Source organism: Hippopotamus amphibius, chromosome 12, assembly GCF_030028045.1.
Source record: "Hippopotamus amphibius kiboko isolate mHipAmp2 chromosome 12, mHipAmp2.hap2, whole genome shotgun sequence".
Classification (NCBI taxonomy): Eukaryota; Metazoa; Chordata; class Mammalia; order Artiodactyla; family Hippopotamidae; genus Hippopotamus; species Hippopotamus amphibius.
The window spans coordinates 93,173,687-93,189,796 of NC_080197.1; the positions used below are offsets into that span (position 1 = coordinate 93,173,687).

At 35.7% G+C, this 16,110-nt stretch overlaps 1 protein-coding gene across 1 annotated transcript in view; it reads left to right on the forward strand.

Annotated features, from left to right (window-relative positions):
• ADAMTS20 (ADAM metallopeptidase with thrombospondin type 1 motif 20) overlaps nucleotides 1-15,908 on the forward strand; it is a 173,562-nt gene extending 157,654 nt beyond the window's left edge. Inside the window, exons 38-39 of the mRNA XM_057703425.1 lie at nucleotides 11,962-12,066; nucleotides 14,474-15,908. Coding sequence (XP_057559408.1) covers nucleotides 11,962-12,066; nucleotides 14,474-14,563 — 195 coding nt within the window. The 3' untranslated portion in view covers nucleotides 14,564-15,908. The remainder of the gene's footprint in view (nucleotides 1-11,961; nucleotides 12,067-14,473) is intronic.
• Nucleotides 15,909-16,110: the final 202 nt, after the last annotated feature.

Consider the following 16,110-nt stretch of genomic DNA (forward strand, 5'->3'; position numbering starts at 1 on the left):
TAACATTTTAATTTCCTTAATAATTTTCTCACTGTATTTTTAATTGCTTTCTTAATAGTTGCTCTAGGGATTACAATGTACATCTCAACAGAATCTACTCCAGATATATACTACCTAATTGCAGGGACATATAGAAACATTACTCCTATGATATTCTTTTTCCTCTTCCCTTTTATGTTGTTATATTTGTTATAATACACCTTCTACCTATGTAATAAACCAATGATACATTTTTTTTTAATTTTTTATTTTATTGGGGGTACACCAGGTTCAATCATCTGTTTTTATACACATATCCCCGTATTCCCTCCCTTCCTTGACTCCCCCCCTCGAGTCCCCCCCACCCTCCCTGCCCCAGTCCTCTAAGGCATCTTCCATCCTCGAGTTGGACTCCCTTTGTTATACAACAACTTCCCACTGACTATTTTACAGTTGGTAGTATATATATGTCTGTGCTACTCTCTCACTTCGTATCAGTTTCCCCTTCACCCCCCACTCCCTCCCATACCTCGAGTTCTCCAGTCCATTCTCTGTATCTGCATCCTTGTTCTTGTCACTGAGTTCATCAGTACCATTTTTAGATTCCGTATATGTGAGTTAGCATACAATATTTGTCCTTCTCTTTCTGACTTACTTCACTCTGTATGACAGATTGTAGTTCTATCCACCTCATTACATATAGCTCCATCTCATTCCTTTTTATAGCTGAGTAATATTCCATTGTATATATATGCCACATCTTCTGTATCCATTCATTTGTTGATGAGCATTTAGGTTACTTCCATGTCCTGGCTATTGTAAATAGTGCTGCAATAAACATTATGGTACAAGTTTCTTTTGGGATTATGGTTTTCTTTGGGTATATGCCCAGGAGTGGGATTACTGGATCATATGGTAGTTCTATTTGTAGTTTTTTAAGGAACCTCCAAATTGTTTTCCATAGTGGCTGTACCAACTTACAGTCCCACCAACAGTGCAGGAGAGTTCCCTTTTCTCCACACCCTCTCCAACATTTGTGGTTTCCAGACTTTGTGATGATGGCCATTCTGATTGGTGTGAGGTGATACCTCATTGTGGCTTTGACTTGCATTTCTCTGATGAGTAGTGATGTTGAGCATCTTTTCATGTGTTTGTTGGCCATCTGTATGTCTTCTTTGGAGAAATGTCTATTTAGGTCTTCTGCCCATTTGTGGATTGGGTTATTTGCTTTTTTGGTATTAAGTTTCATGAGCTGCTTGTATATTTTGGAGGTTAATCCTTTGTCCGTTGTTTCATAGGCAATTATTTTTTCCCATTCTGAGGGTTGCCTTTTAGTCTTGTTTATGGTTTCTTTTGCCCCATGATACATTTTTATAGTGTTACTTCATATAATTTTATATCTTTTAGAGATAAGAAATGAGAGAACTTTCATTTCATAGAGTTTTTTACATGAACCATTTTATTTAGCATTTCTGGTTCTCTTCATTTCTTCCTGTGGATTTATCGGCTGTTGTCATTTACTCCCCCAAAACAGCTTTGCTTCCATCTGCTTCATTTGTGGCATTACTATCAAATATACTACATTTCTGTATATTACTGGTCAATAGTATAGTTACATACTTATTGGTTTATGCAATTGCTTTTTAAGAGAATAAAGAAAAAGAAATATGCAATTATACTGTCTTTTATAATTACTACAATTACCTTTACTACTATGCTTTGGTTGTTTTGTGTTGATTTCTATTGTCTGATGTCACTTGATTTCAGCCTGAGAAACTTCCTTTAGTGTGTCTTGTAAGACAGGTCTACTAATAACAAATCCTTTCAGTTTTGTTTATCTGAGAATGTCTTTACTTTGCGTTCATTCTTGAAAGATTGATTTCCTAGAAAATTCTTGTTTTATAGTTTTTATTTTTCAGCACTTCAAATATGCCATATGCCATCCCACTGTCCTCTGTCTTCTAGATGAACAATAGAACTCAGCTATTTATCTTACTGGGATTCCCATGTATGTGGTCATCTTTCTCTTGATGCTTTCAGATTTTTTTCTTTGTTTTTGACTTTCAGCATCTTTTGTTTTATTTTATTATTATTATTATTTTTGGCTGCATTGGGTCTTCATTGCTGCTGCACACAGGCTTTCTCTAGTTGTAGGGGCTACTCTTTGTTGTCATGCATGGACTTAATGTGGTGGCTTCTCTTGTTGCAGAGCATGGGCTCTAGGCATGTGGGCTTCAGTAGTTGCAGCACGCAGGCTTGGTAGTTGTGGTGTACAGGCTTAGTTGCTCCGTGGCATGTGGGATCTTCGCATGTGGGTTATTCCTGGTCCAGGGATCAAACCCATGTCCCCTGAATTGGCAGGCAGATTTTTAACCATTGCGCCACCAGGAAAGTTCCTCAGCATCTTTCACTGTGACGTATTTGGATGTGGATCTCTTTGTGTCTACTCAACTTGGAGTCTGTTGAGCTTCTTAGATGTGAAGATTAATGCATTTCATGAAATTTAGAAAGTTTTCAGCCATTATTTCTTCAAATATATTCTCTCCTCTTTTTGGTACTTCCATCATGCATATGTTGGTACACATAATGGTGTCCCTTCATTTCTCTGAGGCTCTGTTCATTTTTCTTCATTCTTTTTTTCTATTTTTCAGATTGTATCATCACTATTGATATCTTTTCAAGCTTGCTGATTCTTCTGCCAGCTCAAATCTGCTGACTGATTCCCTGTAGTAAATTTATTATTTTGGTTATTGTACTTCTCAACTCCTGAAATTGTCCTTTGGCTCTTTTTATAAATATAATTTTTATCTCTTTATTGATAGTCTCTATTTGATGAGACATTATTATCATACCTTCCTCTATTTTTTTAAACATGGTTTTCTTTAGTTCTTTGGGCATATTTTATAATAGTTGCTTTGAAGTCTTTATCTGCTTATCCTGACATCTGAAACCCCTCAAAAGCAGTTTCTGTTGCCTTTCCCCCTGTATATGAGTCAGTTTCTTTGCATGTTTCACAACTTTGTGTTGAAAACTGGACATTTTAGGTAATATATTTTAGCAACTGTAGATACTAAGTTTTCCCTCCCCTCCAGGACCTGTTGTTTGCTTGCTTATTTATTTGTTTAGCTCCTTGGCTGGGCTATTTCAGTGACATCTGTCTCCCCTGTGGTGTGCAGCCTTTAATGTCACTCCTCAAAGGGCTCAACCCTGGACATGTATACTGTCACCCGAGTCCTCCTGGAATGACAGGGTTTTAGCCAGGCTGTCTTTGATGAAGTTTCTAGATGAAGTTTCTAGATGGAATGACAGGGTTTTAGCCAGGCTGTCTTTGATGAAGTTTCTAGACAGCCAGGCTGTCTTTGATGAAGTTTCTAGCTCTACTGATATCACACTCAGCTCTTGGCCTCCACTAATTAGTATATGATTGCTCTGTTCTTTCAATAACATCCTGGAGGCATAAATTGCTACATGGTCTGATCCAAATAAACTCAGGCCCCTTGGCCAGGGTAGTATTATAGCTCAGTTTTTAAGGTCAGGTCAGACCTCAAGAGGAGCCCTTCTTGGCTGTCTCTTTCCCTACTTTTCTCTATTAAACTGAGCTTTGACCTACCATTTTGCTTGTTGATCTCATCCAGTTACCCCCATCCTCCTCGTAACTGCGCACGACTGAAATCTTATTTTCAATATGCTCTTTAGGCTTGAATTTCCCCATGTGCTGTCCCAGATAAGCTCAGTCTTCTTAGGAAAAGCCATGGAACTTTCTGTTCTTACAACTTGATTTTCCACCAAGGAAGAACCTTTGCACCAATTCTGTGGATTGAGTGGGTAGAACCGACTTTGCAGAGTAACCTCCCCAGTCTATAAGCAGAATGCAGGGTCATGGTAGTATCCCCTGGTCTTCTTGCCTTGCCTTGCTCCGCATGGTACTTCTGCTCTACCAGTGGTTTTGAGTGGGAATGATTCAGGCCTTGTGTTCTTGGCCTGCCATGCCTGGGGCAGATCTTCTGATCTATGAGTAGGGACGGAGTGGTGGTAGGCAGCTTCACACTCTCCGCCATTCTTGCTTCTAATACAGCTTCTGCAGCACAGAGCTGGGTGAGATGAGGAGTGCTATTGTCCTCCCCGCTGCCCCCCCATATACCCTGGGGGAAAGCTTAGGCCTAACAGAGAGCTGGGGGAAATACAGGCCTCTGTTCTTAGCTGCATCCATGAAGAGTAGAAATATCATCTTGCTGAGGTGGGGGAAGAGAGGACAGGTCATGGTTCAAATGCCGCAGATACGTACTGATCTTACCTAGATCTCACAGACTTTCCTGAATAAATGTTTCTCTATTTGTTGTATAGCCTTAGGAGGATCTCAAGAGACTTTAAATGGTTGTTGTATTTTATATTTTTTCTATTTGAAATTAAACATTGTATTTTGAGATGGCTATTGACTACCATGTAGTTCTAAGAAATAATACAGAGATCCTATGCACCCGGTTTCCCCAAAGGGTAACATGTTGCATGATTAGAGTATAATATCGCAACTAGGATATTGACATCTCTACATCAAGATACAGAACATTTTCATCACCACAAGGACTTTTATAATGACAACTACTTCCTTTCCACCACCAGCCTCACCTTATCCCCTGGCAATCACTAATCTAGTTTGTCTTTTCAAAGATGTTATATAGGTAGAATCATACAAGTACACATGTCTAGAACTTCTAGCATTATTTTGAAAAGTGGTGGTACTTGACATTGCTTTAATTGCTTCTGATCTTAGGGGGAAAGCATTCAGGCTTTCACCATTAATAGAAATGTTAGCTATAGACTTTTGGTAAGTGTTCTTTATCAAGTGGAAAAAGTTCCCCTCTATTCCTATTTTTCTCTATTGTTTCACTGAAGAAAGAGTCCACAAGTCTCTTCAAAAGCCATTCTAAACGTGATCCCTCTCTTGGCTGTATTTTTTAAGGTAGATGACTTTGCTGAGGAATCTCAAGTTCTCATTGAGTCTTTGTGCCTAGTTAGCTCTGTTCATGTCCATTCTTCTTCCCTGCTTCACTCATATCGGTCTACCAGATGACTGGCCTCCCTCCAACATTGTCACTCTCTGACCGACATCTTTTATTTAGTTCTCTTCCCAGGACTGTGCTTCTCCTGGTGAACTCCCCCTTATGAAATCTGGCATTGTTTCTCCTCGAACACCTGTTCTAAGGTCAAGGATGTGTAATCTAAAACTTTTAGCACTTTAAATGATCTTTCCCCTCACATATGGATATTTAAAATAACATTTCCATTATGACCCTTTTAAACGATCATTCATTCTCCAGTGCCAGCCCATGTCAAGACTGGTCAACTTTCTCCAACAATCCATCTTCCTTCTAATTAGTGCCTTCTGTCATATACTTGATATGATTAGAGAGAAGTAAATTGAGGATGCCACCTAAAGATGTGAAGAGTGCTACAAGGTACCATTACTTAGGAAAAGTCATGAAATTCTGGGAATCTGGTCCTTTTCATTACATGTTGAATTGAATAAGGTCTGGTCAATGAGACATCAACAAAATTCACAGAAGACTAATATGCAAATAAGTAAGTGCAATCAAAACTCCTTTTATCTCATTAGTAAACTTTCCTTATAGAAAATATCTTAACAGAAAAGTAATTATTGTAAACAGTATTTCTCAGTGAGCATTAAATCAGAATAAGAGATCTTAGCACAATCAAGTTTTTAAATGATAAAACAGATATTTTCATTAATTTCTAACTCCATTACTCCAATTTTTATGTAACCCCATTTTCCCCTACAATATCTTGAGAAAGTAATGTAGTTGTAAACTGGGTAACCCCAATTTATAGTTGGAGAAGCAGACCCACTGTGGCAACAACCTGTCCAAGATCCTTGAGAAAGTCAGAGGTAGCCCCAGTATGGTAATAAAATGCTCGTCCCTGCTGGTCAAGGTGAGGTGGCTCCCCCCACGTAGCTGGCATTTCTGGAAGGCAAAGCTCTATTTCCAAAATTAGATGTTATTGGGCGTAGGTATGTGCTGTCCAAAAAAGGTATATCTTTTTTTTTCAGTTTGTATTCAAGGGCCTGAAGTTACTGTTACCAAAAATACAAATTGCCCAGTATTCCGGAAGATATTCTGTTAAATATATAAACCAGATTCTGTGTTAAGTTACACAACATTTGCATGAATACTCTCCAGATGTTTGATGTCACAGAAAGAACTTATTCTGTTGTTTGAGATTCATGAAAACCACATCCTCTGTCTTTGCATGTGACAAGGCACCCTGGGATGTGAATGCTAAAAAGAGAATGGACACATATGGCAATCTTTAGGGAAAATAAACTTTGCCACATTGTAATATAAGATGAAGTTAAGGAGTGTGATGTGACTTTAGAATACATGTATCAAAAGTGAAGTAAAGTGTTTGGTACTTTTCACAGTGAGGTTAAAAGCAACAGCAACAAAACACCCAATGTGTATCTCTTTAGCTGTTTTGTAATTAATATTGATTCCACAAGAGCAAGAGAAATAACCAATGCCAGAGGATCATGGCCAACATCATTCTGAATATTCAGAGCCAGGTTTTTAAATATTTCGAACGTGTGTTCTTTATTATGTGTCGAGTTCGATACATATCCATAAGATCAGCCCTTTTATTTATGTTGCTTAGATCATCTCTCTCCTTATTTTTGCCTGCTGAATCTATTTTGTTACTAAAATTGGTATGTTAAAATTTCCTATCATTAGGGTGTTTCTACCTATGGCTCCTTTCATTTCCTGTTGTTTAGCATCATAAAATTTGTGGTGTTATTTGATGCATAAAACTCAATTTGATGTTATGTCTTCATCGTGGATTATGGTTTTCAGCACTTCTTTGTCATGTTTTTCTGATTCCATACTTGAATTCTACTTTACCTTATCAGGATTTGATACTCCTGTTCTCTTTTTACGTCCGTTTTCCTGGTATACTCTTGCACATAGTTTTAATTTTGGCCTTTCTGAGTCACTTTGTGTGTCTCTTACATATAGCATGCAGTTGGGTTTTGTTTGCAAGTCAATTGGAAATTTTTTTCTGTAAATAGCTGTTATATTCTTTCATGTTTTAAGTTAAAAAAAAAAACACAGTAAAATCACCTTTATTATTATACAGTTTTAACATACGTACAGATTCATGTTACTGTCACCATAATCTGAATATAGAACAGCTAGCTCCCTCACACCTCCTCCACGGAGTCAATTCCTCCCTCCCACCTAACTCCTGGCACACACTGATCTTTCCTCTGTTGCTTTAGTTTTGCATTTTTCTGGGATGACACAGAAATGTCGTATAAATGGAATCCCCCAGTATGTAACCTTTTGAGATCGGTTTCCTTCACTCAACATGATGCCTTTGAGGACCATCTGTGTTGTTGCGTGTGTCAATAATTTGTTCTTTTCCATTGCTGAGCATTATTCCATCAAATGGATGTCATACAGTTGTCCTACAGTTTGTTCATTTCTTGGAAGAAAGTGAGTTGTTTATAGTTTTTGGAGATTATGAATAGAGCTGATATGCACATTTGTGTACAGATTTTTGTGTGAACATACATTTTCATTTGTTTGGGATAAATGCCTGTGAGTGCGATTGTAGCGTCATATAGTATGTGTATGTTTAACTTTATAGGAAGCTTCCAAACTGTTTGATACAGTGTCTGTACTGTTTTTTATTCCCACCAGCAAAGATTAAATTTCTAGTTCCCACCAGCAAAGATTAAATTTCTAGCGCTGTTTCCTTGTCAGCACTTGGCATTGTCAAGTTTCGGGTTTGTTTCCCATCTTCAGTGGTGTCTCATTGTAGTTTTAATTTATATTTCACTAATGGGTAATAATGTTAAGCTCTTATTTGCCGTCTGTATATCCTCTTTGGTGAAGTGTTTGTCCAACTCTTTTGCTCATTTTTAAAATTAGGTTGTTTGTTTCCTCATTGTTCCTTACTGTTTAGTTTTGAGAGTTCCTTGTATAGTCTGGGTGCAAGTTTTTTTCTGGATATAACATTTGCAAATATTTTTCTCCAGGTCTGGACCTTATCTTTTCTTTCTCTTAATTGTCTTACACGAGTGGAAGTTTTAAATTTTAATGAAGTCAAATTTATCATTTTTTCCTTTATGGGTTGTACATTTAGTGTCACATTTAAGAACTCTTTGACTTACTCCAAGTTACAAAGATTTTCCCCTGTTTTCTTAAAATTTTTTTTATAGTTCTATGTTTTACATCTAGACCTATGATTGATTTTGAACTAATTTTGTACAAAGTTGGAAGGGTTTTGCTTATAGACATCCAATTGTCCTAACGCTATTTGTTGAAAAGGCAGTGCTTTCTACAGTTAATTGCCTTTCCACCTTTGTCAAAGACCAATTGGAAGGGACATCCCTGGTGGTCCAGTGGTTAAGAATCCGTGCTTTCAATGCAAGGGGCACAGGTTCAATCCCTGGTCTGGGAACTAAGATCCTGCATGCCATGTAGTGCTGCCAAAAAAAACCCAAAAAATCAATTGGACATTTTTATGTAGGTCTATTTTTTACTCTCTCTTCTGTTCCATTGATCTGTATGTCTCTCTCTTCACCAACACAGCATTGTCTTTGTTACGATAGCTTTATAATAAGTGTTAAAACAAGGCTGTGTGGGTCCTTCAACTTTACTCTTTTTTTAAAATTGTTTTAATTATTTTAATTTCTTTGTCTTTTGATATAAATTTTAGAATCAGTTCTCTTATTGGAATTGCATTAGATCTGTAGATTCCATTCATAATAAAATATGCGGAACAAACTTTAAAATTGTAAAACAATGATATAATGGGCACATGTGAACCAACCAGTCAATCAAAGTAGTGGAACGTTAAAACTTACTTTTATTGGTGTGCTTTCCCTCTATCTTGTATCCATAACTATGTTTTCCTCTGATGCAGCTAATTACTCTGGGGCAGACATTCCAATCTGTTGAATTCTTAGGTCTTTTGAATCACCTTACCTTCCATTTGTGATTTGGCTGTTAGACTTTTACTTCTTATGATGGCTTCTAAAAAATGTTGAGAGTACAAGAGGAGCTAAACTTCATATTACTTCAAAAAAACTTATTTTTTAGTTGCTACTATGTTGAACTAATTTTTCAAGGTAAACATTAGGTTTAAGGAGGTATAAATTTTAATCTTAAATAAAGTAATGGAATTGAAATAAGGAACTAATACATTTATTCAGTCATGTATTATTTTTGAAATTCTGTAGGAATGTACCCGTGCCTTTCTTATGGCACCTATAATTCTCTACATCGCATTATGTTTATCTGTGTGTATGTGTGATTTCACTTACTAGATTTAGTTTCCCCATTTTATTAAAATATATTGTCATTAAACGTATTAGCTTAAGGTGTACAATATAATTATTTGACTATGTATACATATACATATATGTATTTTTAAAAACATTTGTTTATTTGGTTGCACCAGGTGCACTTACTTGTGGCATGCGATCTCTTAGTTGAGGCACGCATGTGGGATCTAGTTCCCTGACCAGGAATTGAAACCCAGCCCCCTGCATTGGGAGCTCGGAGTCTTAACCACTGCGCCACCAGGGAAGTCCCTGACTGTACATATTGAAAAATGTTCACCACAGTGATTTTAGTTAACATCCCTCACCTCACAGTCACTGATTTTTTCTTCTTGTGATGAGAACTTTTAAGATCTACTGTCTTAGCAACTTTCAATTATACAGTACAGTATCGCTAACTATCATCACCATATTGCACATCAGTCCCCAGAATTTATTTATCTTGTAACTGGAAGTTTGTATTTTTCAACCAGCCTCACCCATTTTCCCTACCCCTGCCCTCTGACTCCTACCTCTGGCAACCACCAATCTGTGCTTCACTTCTTAGATCTAGAGTAAGACCTCTCTCTGTACTTCAGTAGTACTTCTAACCAAGTCTGCCACTCAATTAATTTTGAACAAATGAGCAAAATATATTTTTACCTCTATCAATAGCATTCCAAATTTCAGATGAATTGTTTTACCATTTCTTTGAGATTGTATTATGTAGCTTTTGAACAAGGACTAAAGACATAAGCAAAGCTCATGAAAATTCGTCTGGAGAAATGAAGCAATAGATAGTCTAGTCCCAACTGATTGTGTTGATGACCACCTAAGTCTGTCAATAGTTGGATTTTTTCCTTTCACTTCCAGTGTAGATACATTTGAATGCTTCCAAGCAACCTTGAGCAGGGAGGTAAAGAATAAATGGAAGAGTAGAATATTAGGTTGTGAAAACACTGCATTCCCCCAACTGGGGCACTCAGTGAGTGGCTAGTCACAGGAAACCTACATCACAGAATGTATTTCCATTTCTTTTATTTGGTGAGAAGCCTGTTTATGAGTTAATGTGGGATGGAGGTATTCAATGCAAAACCTGTGTCAGATGACTAAGTATCAAACAGTAGACTATATCCATAAAATTACTTCTTCTCATTCAAATATTTACTAATATAAAATTCTGATGTGTCTAGTGTTAGTGTCATTCATTATCATGAGTATGAAGAGTTTTGATGTGTATTTGTGTATTAACTTTTATAATGCTAAAATTTAGTATTTATAATGTTGCACTTAATTCGTCCATTTAAAAATATTTAAAGAGTACCTAGGCCTTCTTTTGGATTCTAGGAATACAGCAATGAAGCAAACATACAGGTCATATTCTAAATTTCACAATTAAATGATGTATATAATAATAAATTTTCTTTGAAATTTATCTAAAGTTATTTCTGTTTGGGGGAAAATTCTCCATATACTATCATTGTATTATAAATGTATTTGAGTCTCTCTTTTGATTTTAAATAAGACATGTATAAGATTGCTAAGAAATGTAACTTAATAAACTAAATTGATATATAATTTTTAGCAATTATAATTCATGTCATAAATATATTTAAAATCTATTTAGCCTTTGCTTTCATGACAAGATAATATTTTCATTCACAGATCATAATCTTTAAAGTTTTATCACAGTCTTGCTCAAGATTCCTGAGTCTTAGGCCGTGGAATATTGTGATGTGATCTAAGATTGTCCTAATACCACTCTAAATCTGTGTGTATATTGAACATTGGTAGTAGGCTTAATTAGCATTCATTAAGTACTTCAGCTTTTCAGTGTATAATTCTGTATTGCAAGATGATATACATGTGCCACAAATTTTACCCATTTTAGTCATGGACATTTTTAATTCACAGATATTTAAAGTTTAATTTTTAGCAGACATAGTCTGCAGTATTTTGACATGGAAATAGTTCTTGTGTCTGGAAAATAATTAGATCATGACGCCACTAGGGGGCTCACACACCATGTGTGTAAATCATGTGGCATCACACGTCTGCATGACACTTCTGGGTACTTAAAAGCACCTGCCAGCTGGGGCAGTAACACCATATTTGATAGTTTTATGTGGTAGGTTAAGAGGTAACATTCTTGACACAAAAGGTTATGGCACAGTAACAGGAGACTCTAGGAAATACATTAAACAGGTGTAGCTTATCAGGAAAGTTAGTAACGAGGGGCAAAGTTTGAAAGGGAGAGCTGTTCAAGTCTGATTGGTATCAGTCCCCACGAACACCCCTTCTGTCTGGGCGGTTGCTACAGGCACGTGAGCTCTAGCTGTCAACCCTAGAGTGGTAGGGTTGGGCAGAATCACTTTTGCACAAATAACCTTATCCGGTATTATTTCAGTTGTCTCTTGTAATTGAGGAGTCATATTTGTAATCAGTTTTGTAAAGATCTTTAGCTTGTTCGTTTTCTTTAGTATAAGGGTGCATCAATATTCTTTCATTTTCTAAAGAAAGAATCTTGAAAGCCAGGTTGAGTCCTTTCTTATAGAATTCCAATTCCGGTGTTTCCGGGCAAGTGCATGCTTAAATATTTTATGAAGTCTGTCTGTTTTTATTTTGTTTTGTTTTCAATCCAGGGACAGTTCAGCGTTAATTTGGCAGGGACTGGGATGAAGATATCCAGTACGGCAAAGTGGCTTGCTCAGGGCAGTTACGCCTCTGCCGTCATTCACAGATCACAAGTAAGCCCTGCTGGACCAAAAAACCTGTCTGAAATACTTCTGTGCTGTGAACTAGCGTTAAAGATCCTCTACCTGAAATTCAGAGCTATATGAAGTTAATGGCTAACGAGTTATTGCATAGGATGGGGTATATTACGTATAATGAAGTATACCATTAATTTATGAAATTATGGAATTGGGTTCATTTTTATTCATGTGCTTATGTAGGTTTTATGTACATACACATTTATGTTTAGGCTATAGGTATCTGAACATGAAATCAAATGCCAGAGCATATAGATTTCAGTAGTTCAAGTTTGGGGTTAATGGCTTGAAACACAGGTACTTAAAAAGAGGTAGTGCTTTTAGCTATGCTTTTAATTATTAAAGGTTTGTAGGTTTTAATATTTCAAAGCGAGAGGTAATGTTTTGGTTTATTTACCTCACTGCTTTGATTTAGTGATGGACTAATGTTGGAGCCATTTGTCATTTAACAAATGTCCTTTATAGTTTCTTCAAGAATTAGGAATATTTTTTATGGTTGTACACATACTTTCCTCTGTCTGCCTTTATCTAGAGAACATTGGTATTTGGTTTTTACCTATAGCACTCGTATTATCTAAAGTAGAATCTACTTAATTTTGATGCTGGTATGGTGTGTTAGCACATACACTTTATGAGATGGCTTCTAGTACTTAGAGTTACCACGTCTTAGCATGACTCTATCTATAGTAAACCAAGATCTACATTGTAAGTCTTCTCCCCTGTATTGCACATAGATCAGCACCACAACGGCCCCACCCATTCTGAGGTCTTCTAATTTCTCTTTAGATAGAAGTGACTTCAGTTATCCTCCTATTTATATGAATACTACTTGTAAATGAAATTCAATTTTCTGATATTCATAGACATTTTAAACATTTTATTTCTGAATATTATGAAATTGTGTTTTAATTTAGAATTTAAATTTTTATTATTTTTATCATATTGGTAGGCAGTAGGCTTTTAAAACAAATGGCTGCTTATTTCTAAATATTTATCTGGCAAATTTATGTCTATCCCTTTGGGTAGAAGAATGGAAATAAATGACTTAGGTAAAGTATATTCTGGGAAGGTATAAAATTTAGAGAGTGCAATGAGATATTCTGACTTTATCCAGCTTTTAGGTGTCTTTTGGTTAAATGATATTTGGCTGAGGGCAGCAGTAAAAACGAAATTTAGTACAATCATTCCTTTTGTTTCCATTTAAGTTTTATTCTAAAGATTATTTATTTGTTTATTTAATTGAGAATTTCTCCCTCAGTCAAAAATGTTGCACATGAAGGTATTTCCTGATATCTGATGCCTGGTGTGAAACTGAAACTTGTGAAACCCAAATATACTTATGGAAATGCACATATATTTTCGTTTCCCAGTAAATTTAATCAAGCTTAGAGGTTTACCTAAACAATCCATTTGCGGACAGGAATGTATATAAATTGGAATTTTACTGCCATTCCCTTCTCTGTTTACTCAGATTCTCTAGAGTTTAGAAAGCTTCTGAAAGAAAAGGCAACTTCAAAAACCCTTGATCTCAAAACATTCTTCATCCTCAAAAGTTCCAGGAACCCAAAGTTTCCTTCTCTACCCTCCCTCCTCAGATAAAAAAGCAAAAACCAAAACACAACCACAACAAAACAAAACAAAACAAAACTTACCTTCTCTAGAAACTACAGGAGTTCAAGCTATTTTTGCTTCATCCTATCAAAATGCCTTTGACTTTGGGATTTTTTTTTGTCTTCCTAAATATGGAAGACAGCCTGGAAAGAAAACCTAGCTTGTCTTGACCTCCCCCTTCACCGGTCTCTGCCCACCCATTCCTCAGTGAACACCTCTGCTTTTCTAAAAAAAGAAGAATCTCCCCTTTTCTAGTTGTAATTACAGCTTTCAGTCTAGTTTCCACCCCCCAGTCCCCCAGTTTATCACCTTTTAGGCTGTGTTTCTAATGCTCCATGAGATGTTTGAGGTTAATATGACTTGTATACAGTTAAGGTCAAATTTGCATAATATCTTTCTTTTATTTAGTCTATGAGAATCATATAAAATCATATAAATATTGGACAAAAATTGGGAGAGGTTTTAATAAACTCACTGAAGCAAATAGATACCTTGATGAAAAATATGTGGATTGAGATGAATTGTCTAAATTAGACTGTGGTTTATAATCATCAAGTAGCTGGTATGACTCTCACATTATCTAATTCCCGTCACCACCAATTTCAACTAATCCTGAAATGGCATGATCTTTGACCTCAAGTGTAATTGTTATAGGAAACCTTGGCTAATTATCTCAATCACGTGATTCAAAGCGTTGGCTTTTTCTGCCTTGTGCAGGCGGATACCAGCTTGTAACAGATTCTCCTGTATCTCTTCCTCTTCCTGTTTTCAGGATGGAACCAAAGTCTACGGCAGATGCGGAGGGTTCTGTGGAAAGTGTATTCCTCACATGACTACTGGTCTCCCAATTCAAGTAGTATGAACATTGAGAAGTGGGAACTGTGTCCCAAAGAGGAGGCATTCTCTGGAACCTGCAAATAGCTGGTGCTTGTTTCCTTATTCTTCCCTTCCTGAGATTTCCATGTCAAAAATGTCTGTGCCTTTTTTTCAGGGTGCTCATCAGGGAGTCAAATCACTGCTTAATTTTTCAAGGCCTTCAAAGTAAACTGAACGATATGTGATTCTAATTGGGAGCCTTAAAAGTATATAATAATTTATGGTAGGGTATACAGGGATGTTTAAATTGTACTAAGATAGTGTTGCTGTTAACAGCTTGGACTGGACCACAGTTACGTTATGCCTGTAAACACACATGTAAATCTCTGCTCAATATCCTACTGTACCATGAAATGTTTATTCTACTTGTTAAAATGTAGCAAGTAAAAATGTGGAAAATGAACTTATTTAAAACTACCACAAACATGATTGAATCTGTCTGCTGAATAGTAAATCAACAGTCACATCAAAAAGTACATAGCCATTATACTTTCTACTGATACAGCTTAGATACCTTGTTTTACGTTTCCTTTAGTTTTACATTGTGCATTTTGGTTCTTCAAAAAAATCATCCTAAAAATATGGTATAATTTAGTATCTAAAATATATGCTTGGGTTAAATACTAAATATGAAATTTTGTGGGTATAATACAGAAGATATGATATAGTAGAATTTGACTTAAACACCTACCTCTAATTTGATTGTACTTGTAAGAGCAATATATATTGTTTTTATAATGTTTATATTCTATCATGTCTGCATAACTCTTATATATATGTATATGTCTACTCTTTAAAATTTATTTTCTCAAAGTTATGTACTGTATTTTATTAATCAAGTAGAAAAGTAAAAATTATTGACACTTTGAAAATCCTAGTTTGGTAAACATGAAATTATGTTTACATATGCAAAATTTTTATTAGAGGTGTTCGAGTTATTTTATATCTGAGGTATCTCAAAGCCAGAACATAAAAGATGGTATAAAAATTAACTATTCATGGGCAAATTCTCAGGTACTAAGTGATTTTTTTCAGGTGAATAATTTAATTGTGTATTGTATAATAATGTGATTTTAAAACAATCATAGACAAATAATGTTTTTCTGTAGCAACCTATTTTATAAACCAAGAAGACTGAATCTACTAATAGATTTTTGCCAGTAAATGCTAGTGTACTAGTTTTACCCACAAAGTTTTTCTTTTTCAAACATTTATCAGGGGCATATTGTACCATAAAGGGTACTAAAGCAGTTTTGTGCCAATGTGGTTACGTAAACATCTAGGGATCTCTGTATCAGAAAAGAAGTATTTTGCACTATGTGCCTGAAACCAGTTACAAACATCATTACAAATTGTGTAACATTTTCTAGAAATGTTTTTATTCATAAGTAAAATCTTATAATTTATTAGCATGTAAAGAATAAACATGTTTGTGTGATACATTAGAACTTTGTTTTCATTTTCCTTACATATAAAAAAAAATCTTCACCAAAAAAAAAATCTATAACTCTAAAATCACTTCAGAAATTCTAA